The following is a 15124-nucleotide window of genomic DNA, read 5'->3' as shown; positions in this document are numbered from 1 at the left end:
CATAGCAAGTAATATGATCCCGTTTCTTCCAAAGAGGAAAAAAGGATTAAAAAAAACAATATTCATTAAAAAGGCAAAAGAAAATATTGAACGATGTTGGTGAAGCTTCTCAAAATTGAGATTGGAACTAGATGCTCAGAAAAAGGGAATTCCAAGAACCGTAAATTGAATGTTAAAAGAGAAAAATTAGACAAGAAAAAAGGAAAAAGGGAAAAAGAGTATCTGCGAATATTAACTGAAGGCACATGGCTTATTTTATCATAATCTTCTCCTTGTTGAACATCCTCTACCCTAACTCTATTGTTGAATTCTTTAGGCATTTGCACAAGGGTTACCACTTGGTTAAAAATCTCAACACATCTGGAATCGTTTCCAATTTTTTTTCAGTACCAAATCCGTAAACTTGAGACCTTAGGCATGACCCCTTCATCCACTTTCCACTGCTTTACGTTACCCAAACCATGAAACCCGAGATGTTTTAGTTGGGGAAATCCCATTGAGTGGCAAATCATTTCTAGGCCCCGAAAAGAATCCATCCCAAGTTCCATCATTCTTAAGTTAAGAAGCCTCTCGAGTGTTCCAATTGGGTCTTCCTCAATTCTAGTACAATACAGCTTCAATTGAGCAAGTATTGCAGGGTCAGGAAACATATGGGATTGGTAATCCGGCAACTTCTTGCATAAACAATCCACGATTTTCAATTCATGAATATTCCTACAAAACAACACCCAAGAAAGCACATCCAAATTCGAATTGTTGGAGTTGATCCAGCCAAAATTACAGCGGTTGATTGCAAGTGAGCTAATGCGCAAGCAGTGCAAGTTTGATATATGATTGATGATGTGTTCCAGGTCCTCAAGATTTTTATACACAATTGCTTTGAAAGCTCTGAGATTCGATAATTTGCATACTTCTTTAGGATAGCAAAACTTGTTATCGAATGATTCAAGTATCGCCAGCTGCGGTCCACAGCTTAGACCGAGGGCCCCACTGCTACCAATCCAAAAGATAAAAATGTCCTAATTTTTATAACACGTTCGGTTTTCTACAATGATAACTATCTGATAAATCGAGAGTTTCCAAGTATTTTAAATTGCCCAGAAGATGGCAAGTTTAAATGATTACACCTCAATCTCAAACATCTCAAATGGATAAGATTACCAACATATCACTGAGGTGATTTGAGAAAACAACTTTCGGAGGCCATATTGGAGGATAAAATTGCCAAAATTCTAAGCATCTTCAAATTCTTGACTTGGGTCATTATTCTCACCCCTGGATTAAAATATTCCCCTTTGCCTACCAATGATCACACAAGAATGAGCGAAGATGCTTAGTTTGTTCTTTTGGCCGAAAGTTGTATTCAAAGATGTCATTTGGAAGCAAATAAAGGACTAAATCGAACTGTTCTTCATTTCCATAAGAAGAATCTTATGTAGTACTTCGATCGACAAACTTATACAAATTCTCCTCTTTTGCCTTGGCTAAGCATAGATCTCTCATAAGATCATGAATCCGACATGACTCCAACTTTGTTACTGCATGCTTCCCCTGCTCATGTACTTTAATCTCAACCATGCATCTATTAGCTAATTCTTCCAAGTAACGCTCTGCAACATCCATCATTGTTTCTTGCTCTCTTCTATTTTTCTCAAATATTATACTTTCTCCTATCCATATACAATATAAACTCTCTGCTCCAATGTCAGAATCTTCTCCGAGTTTACCAAAGTAAAGGAAGAATGGTTTTAGTTGCCAAGGGAGGTCATAGTAACCGTAACTAAAACCTTTGGCACCTCTCCATCTTTTCCATTCTTTTCTCCCTTAGCCAAATAGGATTTGATATTCTCATGCACTTCATTCCATTCCCTGAGTGTTCTTTTAGTTCTAAGAATTCCCCCCAAAACCACCACGGCCAATGGAAGACCCCACAGTTTTTCAACATTCTCTTTCCTAACTTTTCCATCTTGTCCAAATCTTCACAAGCTGTCGTGCCCCATTTTTCAAAAAAATTAAATTTTTTGGGTTAAAGAAATTAGTTCTTTTAGAATAAAAGAAATGATGTTTTATTAAAAGATATGTGAAAAAAGTGAAGTTAGAAAAAATGGGGATTGAAAGTGATTCAAAAATGAGTTTTTGGTAAATAAAATTAAAAAAAGGGCCTTTAATGGGACTTAAAAAATGTGATGGTTTTGGCCCAAAATAATAGTTTAAAAGAGGTTTTAAGAAACAATAGCAGTCGCCACTTGGTATTGAATTTAGGTGTACCAAGTCACCTAAAAATATATTTTAAATGAAAATAAATAAAAAATAAAACACCTTTTAGACGACTCTAGATCTTTGGAAACAAGAAAAAAGAGTTCGGGAGACATGATTGAAGAAAAGGAAGGCAAAGATTTGATAAGTTCAAACCTAAGACACCCTTTCAATCTAGCCAAGGTTAGTTGCGAGATTTAGTCAAAAAATTTTCTTATCTAACCTATGAAACTTATCACATTAGGATGATTTCTACAAGGGAAGCCTAAAAAGTTTAAATGGTTGATAGATATTTTTTACGCTATGCAACAATTTGTTTTCTTTTTTTGTCAATAATCACTTGTCTATTTCTACTCCAACTCTAGCATAATTTAAGCGAGAGCTATGAAATAATTTTTTTTTTGTCAGGGATTGAACCATCATTAGACGATATGGGTGCACTACGCACCAGTATGAATTTAAACAATTTAAATCCAAAAGCCACATATAGTGGCAAGTGATGGGAGGCAAGGTTTGAACCCTTAACTTTCAATTTCACCAAGCCTTAAAGACGTCTGGATTTAAACCACTGAAAACCAAAAGCTGCATATAGTGGCAAGTTGCGGGAGGTAAGGTTTGACCCCTTGACCTCCCATATATAGTGACTGTTGGTTCTATGCAACAATTTGTTGATGAGTACAATAAATGACACTAACGCATACTAATCCATTAACTTTCATTTATGAGAGATTGTGTCAACCCATTTCCAAACACGAGAAAATTAGCAAAATATTTTGATTTCACCTCAGAATATGGAAGGCAATGCTTTCAAATATAAACTTATTTCCTCATCACCAAATTCCTTAAACAGTCACAGAACAGAAGTTACATTAGATGATATCCTAGAAAAACAAAAATAAATATTTGAAAGATAAAACTAAAAAGAATCTCTCATAGCAAGTAATATGATCCCGTTTCTTCCAAAGAGGAAAAAAGGATTAAAAAAAACAATATTCATTAAAAAGGCAAAAGAAAATATTGAACGATGTTGGTGAAGCTTCTCAAAATTGAGATTGGAACTAGATGCTCAGAAAAAGGGAATTCCAAGAACCGTAAATTGAATGTTAAAAGAGAAAAATTAGACAAGAAAAAAGGAAAAAGGGAAAAAGAGTATCTGCGAATATTAACTGAAGGCACATGGCTTATTTTATCATAATCTTCTCCTTGTTGAACATCCTCTACCCTAACTCTATTGTTGAATTCTTTAGGCATTTGCACAAGGGTTACCACTTGGTTAAAAATCTCAACACATCTGGAATCGTTTCCAATTTTTTTTCAGTACCAAATCCGTAAACTTGAGACCTTAGGCATGACCCCTTCATCCACTTTCCACTGCTTTACGTTACCCAAACCATGAAACCCGAGATGTTTTAGTTGGGGAAATCCCATTGAGTGGCAAATCATTTCTAGGCCCCGAAAAGAATCCATCCCAAGTTCCATCATTCTTAAGTTAAGAAGCCTCTCGAGTGTTCCAATTGGGTCTTCCTCAATTCTAGTACAATACAGCTTCAATTGAGCAAGTATTGCAGGGTCAGGAAACATATGGGATTGGTAATCCGGCAACTTCTTGCATAAACAATCCACGATTTTCAATTCATGAATATTCCTACAAAACAACACCCAAGAAAGCACATCCAAATTCGAATTGTTGGAGTTGATCCAGCCAAAATTACAGCGGTTGATTGCAAGTGAGCTAATGCGCAAGCAGTGCAAGTTTGATATATGATTGATGATGTGTTCCAGGTCCTCAAGATTTTTATACACAATTGCTTTGAAAGCTCTGAGATTCGATAATTTGCATACTTCTTTAGGATAGCAAAACTTGTTATCGAATGATTCAAGTATCGCCAGCTGCGGTCCACAGCTTAGACCGAGGGCCCCACTGCTACCAATCCAAAAGATAAAAATGTCCTAATTTTTATAACACGTTCGGTTTTCTACAATGATAACTATCTGATAAATCGAGAGTTTCCAAGTATTTTAAATTGCCCAGAAGATGGCAAGTTTAAATGATTACACCTCAATCTCAAACATCTCAAATGGATAAGATTACCAACATATCACTGAGGTGATTTGAGAAAACAACTTTCGGAGGCCATATTGGAGGATAAAATTGCCAAAATTCTAAGCATCTTCAAATTCTTGACTTGGGTCATTATTCTCACCCCTGGATTAAAATATTCCCCTTTGCCTACCAATGATCACACAAGAATGAGCGAAGATGCTTAGTTTGTTCTTTTGGCCGAAAGTTGTATTCAAAGATGTCATTTGGAAGCAAATAAAGGACTAAATCGAACTGTTCTTCATTTCCATAAGAAGAATCTTATGTAGTACTTCGATCGACAAACTTATACAAATTCTCCTCTTTTGCCTTGGCTAAGCATAGATCTCTCATAAGATCATGAATCCGACATGACTCCAACTTTGTTACTGCATGCTTCCCCTGCTCATGTACTTTAATCTCAACCATGCATCTATTAGCTAATTCTTCCAAGTAACGCTCTGCAACATCCATCATTGTTTCTTGCTCTCTTCTATTTTTCTCAAATATTATACTTTCTCCTATCCATATACAATATAAACTCTCTGCTCCAATGTCAGAATCTTCTCCGAGTTTACCAAAGTAAAGGAAGAATGGTTTTAGTTGCCAAGGGAGGTCATAGTAACCGTAACTAAAACCTTTGGCACCTCTCCATCTTTTCCATTCTTTTCTCCCTTAGCCAAATAGGATTTGATATTCTCATGCACTTCATTCCATTCCCTGAGTGTTCTTTTAGTTCTAAGAATTCCCCCCAAAACCACCACGGCCAATGGAAGACCCCACAGTTTTTCAACATTCTCTTTCCTAACTTTTCCATCTTGTCCAAATCTTCACAAGCTGTCGTGCCCCATTTTTCAAAAAAATTAAATTTTTTGGGTTAAAGAAATTAGTTCTTTTAGAATAAAAGAAATGATGTTTTATTAAAAGATATGTGAAAAAAGTGAAGTTAGAAAAAATGGGGATTGAAAGTGATTCAAAAATGAGTTTTTGGTAAATAAAATTAAAAAAAGGGCCTTTAATGGGACTTAAAAAATGTGATGGTTTTGGCCCAAAATAATAGTTTAAAAGAGGTTTTAAGAAACAATAGCAGTCGCCACTTGGTATTGAATTTAGGTGTACCAAGTCACCTAAAAATATATTTTAAATGAAAATAAATAAAAAATAAAACACCTTTTAGACGACTCTAGATCTTTGGAAACAAGAAAAAAGAGTTCGGGAGACATGATTGAAGAAAAGGAAGGCAAAGATTTGATAAGTTCAAACCTAAGACACCCTTTCAATCTAGCCAAGGTTAGTTGCGAGATTTAGTCAAAAAATTTTCTTATCTAACCTATGAAACTTATCACATTAGGATGATTTCTACAAGGGAAGCCTAAAAAGTTTAAATGGTTGATAGATATTTTTTACGCTATGCAACAATTTGTTTTCTTTTTTTGTCAATAATCACTTGTCTATTTCTACTCCAACTCTAGCATAATTTAAGCGAGAGCTATGAAATAATTTTTTTTTTGTCAGGGATTGAACCATCATTAGACGATATGGGTGCACTACGCACCAGTATGAATTTAAACAATTTAAATCCAAAAGCCACATATAGTGGCAAGTGATGGGAGGCAAGGTTTGAACCCTTAACTTTCAATTTCACCAAGCCTTAAAGACGTCTGGATTTAAACCACTGAAAACCAAAAGCTGCATATAGTGGCAAGTTGCGGGAGGTAAGGTTTGACCCCTTGACCTCCCATATATAGTGACTGTTGGTTCTATGCAACAATTTGTTGATGAGTACAATAAATGACACTAACGCATACTAATCCATTAACTTTCATTTATGAGAGATTGTGTCAACCCATTTCCAAACACGAGAAAATTAGCAAAATATTTTGATTTCACCTCAGAATATGGAAGGCAATGCTTTCAAATATAAACTTATTTCCTCATCACCAAATTCCTTAAACAGTCACAGAACAGAAGTTACATTAGATGATATCCTAGAAAAACAAAAATAAATATTTGAAAGATAAAACTAAAAAGAATCTCTCATAGCAAGTAATATGATCCCGTTTCTTCCAAAGAGGAAAAAAGGATTAAAAAAAACAATATTCATTAAAAAGGCAAAAGAAAATATTGAACGATGTTGGTGAAGCTTCTCAAAATTGAGATTGGAACTAGATGCTCAGAAAAAGGGAATTCCAAGAACCGTAAATTAAATGTTAAAAGGAGAAAAATTAGACAAGAAAAAAGGAAAAGGGGAAAAAGAGTATTTGCGAATATTAACTGAAGGCACATGGCTTATTTTATCATAATCTTCTCCTTGTTGAACATCCTCTACCCTAACTCTATTGTTGAATTCTTTAGGCATTTGCACAAGAGTTACCACTTGGTTAAAAATCTCAACACATCTGGAATCATTTCCAATTTTTTTTCAGTACCTAATCCTGTTGACCTTGGTCCCAAGCTTTTGATGATTACAAAACAAATGGATGTTGCTAACATCTCCTCAAAGGCTTTTTCAGAAATGAATCAAGTCAGGTTCAAAGATTAAACACATTTGAAAAAGACAGAGTATGTTGAACCTGTCGGACGTTTAAGAAGACGGTACCGGACGTCCGATAGTCATTGCGCAATTTCGGACGCCGAAAACCAGCCTACCGGACGTCCGAAAGAATTGACGAAAAATTTCTAGTTTTACATCATAACTTTGGACGCAGAAAACCAGCCTACCGGACATCCGAAAGAATTGAAGAAAATCTCTTAAACTCACTGCTTGCTGTCGGACGCATAAAACAGGGCTATCGGACGTCCGACACTCCAACGACTAGTTGACTCTTCAGCTACTTTCTATCCGTTGGAAGAATTAATGAGGCATTTTCTTGATCCTATATATATAGTGGTTGGTCAGATACTTCAAAAAAAGTTTGCACACTGAAGATACAAAAGATTTAGAGTGATTTTAGTGAGAAAATACTCTTCAAAAAAGATTTGTAGTCTTAGTGGTGTGAGGTTCATTGTAAACTTTTCATTTGTGAGTGAATACTTCATGAGTGTAGCTCTGTAAGGGTTGTCTTGTGGGATAGTAAAACGTCCGGCTTGACCGAGTGGAGTTCGGGGCAAGGAGGAGGTGAACCTTCCTTTATACATAAAAGTGATTGTAATTCATCAATTTGAAGTAACTTGTTTCAATTAATCTACAAATTCAAGAGGAGTTGGGTAGTTAATTGGTTTGCAATCCTTTCCTTTTTTATTTACTTATTGTTACATTTGTGATCTTTGCATTGTTTATGTCTTTCACTTGGTTGTCTTCGATCTTTACAATTGGTATCAGAGTTTGGTCTCCTAGAGATTAAGTTCAATCGGCTTGAGAGTAAAAATGACAACCAACAATGCCATATTTTTTGAAGGACATTCTGTGATTAGACCACTTATGTTTAATGGGTCAAATAATGTAAGTGTCGCGCCCCACTTTTTGATGTTGTGGTGTGGAAGTAGTGTGGTGTGTGAGATATGAATGTGAACGTGTGTGAAAGTGAAAAATGAAAGGCCGTGGGATTGTGAAATGCGACGGTTTGGCCATATAAAGTTCAAAAGGGTTTTTGTGTATCAAAAATAAAGTCGCCACTTGGTATAGAGTTAGGGTGTACCAAGTCACCCAAAAATGATTTTTTGTTTTTGAATGAAAAAAGTAAATAAACCCTTTTAAAGAACTTTTGGGTCTACATAACCAAAAAGAGGGATCGGGGGTCACATTTGATAAGGGAGAAGGCAAAGGCAAGACCTAAGGCACTCTCTCACCCTAGCCAAGGCTAGTTGCGTGACTTAACCCAACTTTTCCTAATTTTTCTACCCAAGGTATGTATCGCGTGTTGGATATGACTATATGAATGCAAAAACCTAGACCTAGGGGGACATGGGGGAAATTTCTCTTCAAAGGTTGAGTGGTGCCAATCACATTAATTGTGAAGCCCAATAATGATCCTTTGGAGAGGTCACACATAATCCTAAATGACGTAAAAATGAGTGGAATGCATGCCATGTGAAAATGTGAGTTTGTGTGAAGTGAGAAAAGTGATAAAAATAATAGGATGTAAGTGGAGGTGTGCAAATGTATTTACAAGGTAAGGTGAGTAAAGAATGATAATGTGAAAATAACATAAAGTGCGTGTGTGCGAGTGATATGGTATAAAGTGTGAGTAGTTAAGTGAAAACGTCCAAAAGTAGTGTGAAGTGAGAATGTGGAAAAAGGGATAGAATATAAAGTAGAAGTGTATAGGATAGCGAATAAATGAAATGCATGAATCCTATAGGAATGCATCAAGACGGGAACGGGGAGTCCTAACTTTGTGACTTTAATCTTCCCTTTGATTAGAAGGGGGAACTAGCGTGCTAAGGCTATTTGTGGAGCCACACTCGCTCGTTTCCCTTGTCGAAAGGGGACTCTCAAGCAAATGTACCCTATAACTAGCATGAGGTGCAAAAATCTTAAAATGAAGGGGAAAGGGGTTCGAGGAGCATGCCAAATGATAAAAAAACTAAGAAAATGCATGAAATGTAGTGAACATGCAAATATGCACTAACGAAAGGGGAACGGCCTATTGGGTCTAGCGTTGGACTAGCCCTTTCTAAGAATTTCCTACTAGCGTTGGACTAGTGGAAAACGGGACAATGAACCACAACTAGCGTTGGACTAGTGTGGTGACGGGAAAGGGGGCCACAACTAGCATTGGACTAGTGTGGTGACGTCCATTCATCCATCACATTCATTCATGACTATAAAAAGCGAGTAGACATGCGAATCACTTATAAACACGTAGCACATAACACTTAGCATGCTCGACTAGATGCAAGAGCTTAATAAAGCACTTAACACATAACACATAGGCATGCAACCAAGCTAATGAATCTATTACATTTGCTAACTAAAACAAAAGGGGAAGGGAAAAATGGACCAAATTGCTCGCCAAGCCCTATCTATTACAAGCCAAGAGGTGTACATATACCCCATAATGAATAACTTAAATAAAAGTAAAAATAAATGAAATAAATGCAAGGAATTAAGGAAAGGCAAGGAAAGCGAAATAGACTTGCATATTCACATAACACGTAGGAGCACGTAGGGTCAAATGAAGTGCAAATAAGGGATAGAGTGTACCTCCCTTGAATCAATGCTCTAACGAGGCGAAACTACTAATTTACCCTCCAAAATAATAAAAGGGTCAAGGTACCACTTTAATTATCAAATAATCTCATGAAACAAAAATTAAACACAAAAATAAAATGCACAATGCAAATTAACACAACAAGGGATCACTTAGAGTACCTTCATAAAAAAGCACATTGAAATTCAAGAAATTACAGTGGAAAAGAATCTAATTGAAGTAAAAAAAAGTTCTAAACTCAACTGGTGACTCAAAGTAGAATCTATCAAAAGTAAGTGCTAAACTTCTCAAAACAAAATGGAAAACAATTCATTGGATTCAACGATAAAATTGGCCAAGATCTTAATCAGACGGAAAATCAAAATATGAGCTCCTATGTTTTGTCCTAAAACTATTAAGCTTTCTTATTTCATCCTAAAATTCGTAAAAAGTTTGTCCATGAGCCAAACAAAAGCATACCAAGGGAAAACTAACATGTTAAAAGGGATAAAATCGATCAAATTTCCAAAGTTTCTGGGCCGTGGTATCATTAGACAAAATTAAAGGGGTTGGAGTGTAATTTTTCCTTTTATTTCCATGCATGCACACGAGAGTTTTCATTGCTGCAACATTTCTGCCGTGAAATCCTTTCCAGCTCGTCATGCGAGCAATTTCAACAAGGACCAAAGTTTCAACTACTTGTTGCAAGATTGAAACAAAGCATTTGAGTTGACCCAACAATAAGAGAGAGAGAAGAAACGCAGCAAGAAATGCAAGAGGTTTCATGTATGAAGAAGACACTACAAGCAACAGCAGCTCTACGATGCCATTGAATGTAAAAATGCAGCAGATGCTCAAAGAGAAAAACTCACGGCAAACATGACCACAGCTTGCCAATGTCAACCGAGCACCAAAGAAAACATAACTCTCAAGCAAGCCAAAACTTGAACAAGCAAAAGAAAAATCATTGCTGCCGCAGATTCTAGCTACTTGAAGCAGTTTAATGGTACACCACACCTTGCTATTTGAAATGGCAGCAAGCACATACACGGGATACCATGAAACAACAAACAAAACCCCAAAGGTAGTTTAGGCCATTCTGGAAACTTTAGCAGCCCAAAAAGATTGATTCTTTCTCAAAACTGCTGCTACAAAAACCAAAACTTCAAAGCTGTTGCAGCAGGCCTTCATACTCAACATAACCAAACTAGGATTCAAGCAAATCTCACGGACTCAGCAGGAAAAGACCCATAGAAAAACTCCCAAACACCTCATCATAATTCAAAACTAAGTGCACAAACAAAAGTAAAATCTGAGTTAGAGGAAAAGCTGGCAAAAACAAATTTGTTCATGAAACCCCACAAGTTTCTGATTTTTCAAATCTGCGGCATATCAAGTCAAGCAAACAACTTAGAGCAACAATTTCCCCAAAAACATTAACCATCAGATTTTATTTCCTCAGGACAAGATTAAACAATAGATTTTCAACAAAACCCAACCCATTCGGCTGCCATAAGAATCAAAACAGCAAAGCACGTTCATAACAAACAGCAGCAAGATCTTTGGCATGTTCAGAGAACATCTAGGCTTGTATGAGAAGTAGAAGGCAAAAGAGATTACCTTGACGCTTACAAGGTTGATCAATCACGAAGACTCTTAGGCGAGACGTCTAAACACAAACTGATGAAGATGATTCTGTCACAGAGATGCCCAGTACTGGAAAAAAAAACGCAACTTGGAGCTTTAATCTGGTTCTTCTCCTTGTTCAGCCCTCACGAAGTTCTCTCCTTTCTTTCAGACTCTCTAATTCTCAGCTCCAAACCCAGCTCTTGGTTCCTTTTCTAATTTCCTCACTCAGCCATTCTCCTTTTTGTTTCTCCGTCACTCACCTCTGCCGTCCTCTGTTATCCCCCAACTCTCTACTCTGTCGCTGTTTTTTTTTTTTCCCCTCCAGATTTGCGGCCGTCACTCCCTGTATGCTCTCCCTTTTTCCCTAATACCCTAGCCGTATCTAACCTCCCCTTTCAGCCGTCTCTTCTGTTTTTTTTTCCCTCTTTTGCAGATTTCCAGCCGTTACTCTCTATCTCTCCGCCCTCTCCTCTTTGCGGCTCCTGCCCAAAATGCCAACCACCTTCACCAAAGCCCTTCATCCCACGGCTCCCCTACTCTCTTGTCCTTCCTCTTTCATTTCCACCCTCCACCTATCCTCTTCTAGAAGTCTCTAGGGCCTGAGGTGTCCTAGACACCTGGCCCTTTATAGCTCAATATTGCCCTCAAGGCCCTGCTGCAATCTTCTTTGCAAGCTGCGGAAAAACGCAGCTTTGCATGTCGCGGCACTTTTCTTTTTCTTTTTTTTTTTCAAAAAATTAATTTAACAAAATTGATAATAGAATTAAGTAATAATAATAATAATAATCACATCAAAATAAACAAACTAAAACCAAGTTGCCATTTTCAATCTCTTTTTTTCATCTTTTTTTCTTCTTTTTTCCTTTAAGGCTAAGGAACTTAAAAATAATAATAAACTAAAAAACTAAAAAAAACTAAAAACTATAAAGCGAATAAAACTAACACAACGAATAAAAACTAAAAAATAAAAAGTAAATGCAATTACACTAAAATTTGGTGTCTACAGTAAATTGAAAAGAAAGAATGATTATCTTTTTGCAATCTATTGATATTGAATTGTGGTTTATTATTAGTGAAGGTCCATATGATGCCTCTCTTATAGATGAAAATATTCAGAGATCTAGACCAAAAATAAGAAGTGAACTGACTGCTGCGGATAGAGCTCATCTCACATTAAATGGAAAAGTCATGAATGTGTTATATTGTGCTTTAGACTCAAATGAATCTATTAGAGTCAAAGGCTGCAAGTTAGCCAAGAAAATTTGGGATAAATTGAGAGAAATTCATGAAGGTAGTGAGAATGTTAGAGAACAAAAAAAGTTCATTCTAGTTACAAAGTATGAATCCTTCAAGATGCAACCTCATGAAAACATTGATGAAATGTATTGTAGATTCAATGACCTCATTAAGGATTTGGAGGTGCTGGAAAAAGAATACTCTCTAGGTGAGAAAAACAGAAAAATTCTGAATGCTTTATCGAAGGATTGAGAGAGTAAAGTGACTGCTATTGAGGAAGCCAAAGATCTAAATACCTTGCCTATTGAATCTCTCATTAATTCACTGACTTCTTATGAGTTAAATCTCAAGTCCAAGGTGCAGGAAGAAGAAGACACAAAACTGAGAAAGAATATTGCTATGAAGGCTTCACAAGATGAAGATGATGCAGCCTCGGTGAGTGAAGATGACATGGAAGGTGATGATAGTGATATTGCACTCATCACACGAGGCTTCAAAAGAATACTTAACAAGAGGAGATTCAGAAAAGGTGAATCTAGCAACTCCTTCCCGAATCAGTCCAACAACTTGAGAAACAAAGGGAAACTAGAGTTCAACAAAAAATAAACTGATAAATGCTATGAATGCGGCCAACTTGGACACTACATGAGTGAGTATCCAGTGATGAAGAAGAAAGAAGGAAGAAAATCAAGATTCAACAAATTTTAATTCACATGAAATGAGTGCAACTCTGATGGTGAAATTGAAGAGGAAGAAAAATCTGCTCAATTGGCTTTTATGGCCATTAGAGATGATGAGGTAACATCTTGTAACTCTCAATTTGAAAGTGATGATGAAACTAATGATGATCTTGAATCTTTCATTATAAAATTGCATGATAGTTTGAAAGAATCCTATACTAGAAACAAGGAGTTAAAACAGAAAATTAGTTTTTTATTTTGAGATAATGCAAATTTTTTTCAACAAAATAAAAAGTTGAAAGCTGAAAATGATTACTTCAAAAAGAGTGAGACTGCTTTACACTTTGAGCTTGATAGAAAAACAAAACTTTGTGAATTATTCAAAAAGGAACAAGGTGATTTGAAAAGAAGAATGGATGGTCTAAATGAATTGCTTAAACACAAGAAACAAGTCTGTTTTCAAAAGAATAGGTTGAATTCTAATTCCAACGAATTTGCTATTTATAAGAGAAGACAAGTAAGATTTATTAAATCTGTTCATATAAATAACTCTTAGGTTATGTGTAATTTCTGTTGTCAAAAAAGTCATATGAAAAGTGATTGCTATGTGAGAAAGAATATGAAAAAAGGCATGAAATGCATGTGGATAGTTAGACATGATATTAACTCTAACAAGTAAGAGATATTGGTAAGATTGATGAGATTTTTGTTCATAATGCTTTTTTGTAATTCTCTTTTGATGTTTCTGATATTTTGAACTGAGTTTTTATTGATTTTTTACTGTTTGTATGATGTCAAAAAGAGTGAAAAAAGAATAATGCTAATCTCATGATGATTTTCTGTGATTACTGTCATTTCTTTGTTTTATTTGGATTATTGGATTCTCTGTTATTGTTGCTGGTTTTTGGTAGCTGTTTTTTACTCTCATCTTATGATGACAAAAAGGGAGAGAAATGGATGCTATGTGTAAGGGGGAGTTATTCTGAATTCATAAGTTTAGATGTATTGTGTGAGGGGGAGCTTATGCTTATATGCTCAATTTTTTTTTCTTCCATCCATTGTTTTGTTATCATCAAAAAGGGGGAGAATGTTGACCTTGGTCCCTAACTTTTGATGATTACAAAACAAATGGATGTTACTAACATCTCCTCAAAGGCTTTTTCAGAAATGAATCAAATCAGATTCAAAAATTAAGCACATTTGAAAAAGACAGAGTATGTTGAACCTGTCAGATGCTCAAGAAGACAGTACCGGACGTTCGATAATCATTGCGCAACTTCGGACTCAGAAAACCAGTCTACCGGACGTCCGAAAGAATTGAAGAAAAATTTTCAGTTTTACATCATATCTTCGGACGCAGAAAACCAGCCTACCGGACGTCCGAAAGAATTGAAGAAAATCTCTTAAACTCACTGCTTGCTGTCGGACGCATAAAACAGGGCTATCGGACGTTCGACACTCCAACGACTAGTTGACTCTTCAGCTACTTTCTATCCGTTTGAAACATTAATGAGGCACTTTCTTGATCCTATATATATAGTGGTTGGTCAGATATTTCAAACAATTTTTGCACACTGAAGATACAAAAGATCTAGAGTGAGTTTGTTTGGATAAGAGTTTATTTGGATGATTTATTTGAGATATTTACTGTAGCACTTTTTGTGATGTGATGTATGTGAGATAAAAAGGTGATTGGGAAGATAAAAAGGTGATTGGGATTTGTGAAAACAAATTTTGCAAACCAAATTTGGCTTGTCCAAACAAACTCAGTGATTTTAGTGAGAAAATACTCTTCAAAGAAGATTTGTAGTCTTAGTGGTGTGAGTTTCATTGTAAACTTTTCATTGGTGAGTGAATACTTCATGAGTGTAGCTCTGTGAGGGTTGTCCTGGGAGATAGTAAAACGTCCTGGCTTGACTGAGTGGAGTTCGGGACAAGGAGGAGGTGAACCTTCCTTTGTACACAAGAGTGATTGTAAATCATCAACTTGAAGTAGCTTGTTTCAATTAATCTACAAGTTCAAGAGGAGTTGAGTAGTTAATTGGTTTGCAATCCTTTCATTTTTTATTTACTTATTGTTACATTTGTGATCTTTGCATTGTTTATGTCTT

General features: G+C 36.0%; 2 protein-coding genes across 2 annotated transcripts; both read right to left on the bottom strand.

Moving 5' to 3' along the window:
* Window positions 1–383: 383 nt before the first annotated feature.
* Window positions 384–1623, bottom strand: LOC113752141 (probable disease resistance protein RF9). The gene is made up of 2 exons (XM_027296274.1): window positions 1457–1623; window positions 384–714 (listed from the first exon to the last, which is right to left on the bottom strand). The coding sequence occupies exons 1-2, from the start codon at window positions 1621–1623 to the stop codon at window positions 384–386; spliced, it is 498 nt and encodes a 165-aa protein (XP_027152075.1).
* A 1947-nt stretch (window positions 1624–3570) lies between these two features.
* LOC113752140 (probable disease resistance protein RF9) lies at window positions 3571–4810 on the bottom strand. Its single transcript, XM_027296273.1, has 2 exons — window positions 4644–4810; window positions 3571–3901 (listed from the first exon to the last, which is right to left on the bottom strand). Exons 1-2 carry the CDS (start codon window positions 4808–4810, stop codon window positions 3571–3573), a joined length of 498 nt encoding a protein of 165 aa, XP_027152074.1.
* Between the last annotated feature and the right edge of the window lie 10314 nt (window positions 4811–15124).

Source organism: Coffea eugenioides, chromosome 11, assembly GCF_003713205.1.
Source record: "Coffea eugenioides isolate CCC68of chromosome 11, Ceug_1.0, whole genome shotgun sequence".
Classification (NCBI taxonomy): Eukaryota; Viridiplantae; Streptophyta; class Magnoliopsida; order Gentianales; family Rubiaceae; genus Coffea; species Coffea eugenioides.
The sequence above is the reverse complement of the archived record's forward strand: the minus strand, read 5'-3'. Positions and strand labels throughout refer to the sequence as shown.

Coding starts and splice junctions, on each gene's coding strand:
- LOC113752141 (XM_027296274.1), bottom strand. CDS start 1,623: ATGGATGTTGCAGAGCGTTACTTGGAAGAATTAGCTAATAGATGCATG. Junction 715..1,456: donor AAAGAGGAGAATTTGTATAA/GTTTGTCGATCG, acceptor GTTGTTTTGTAG/GAATATTCATGAATTGAAAA.
- LOC113752140 (XM_027296273.1), bottom strand. CDS start 4,810: ATGGATGTTGCAGAGCGTTACTTGGAAGAATTAGCTAATAGATGCATG. Junction 3,902..4,643: donor AAAGAGGAGAATTTGTATAA/GTTTGTCGATCG, acceptor GTTGTTTTGTAG/GAATATTCATGAATTGAAAA.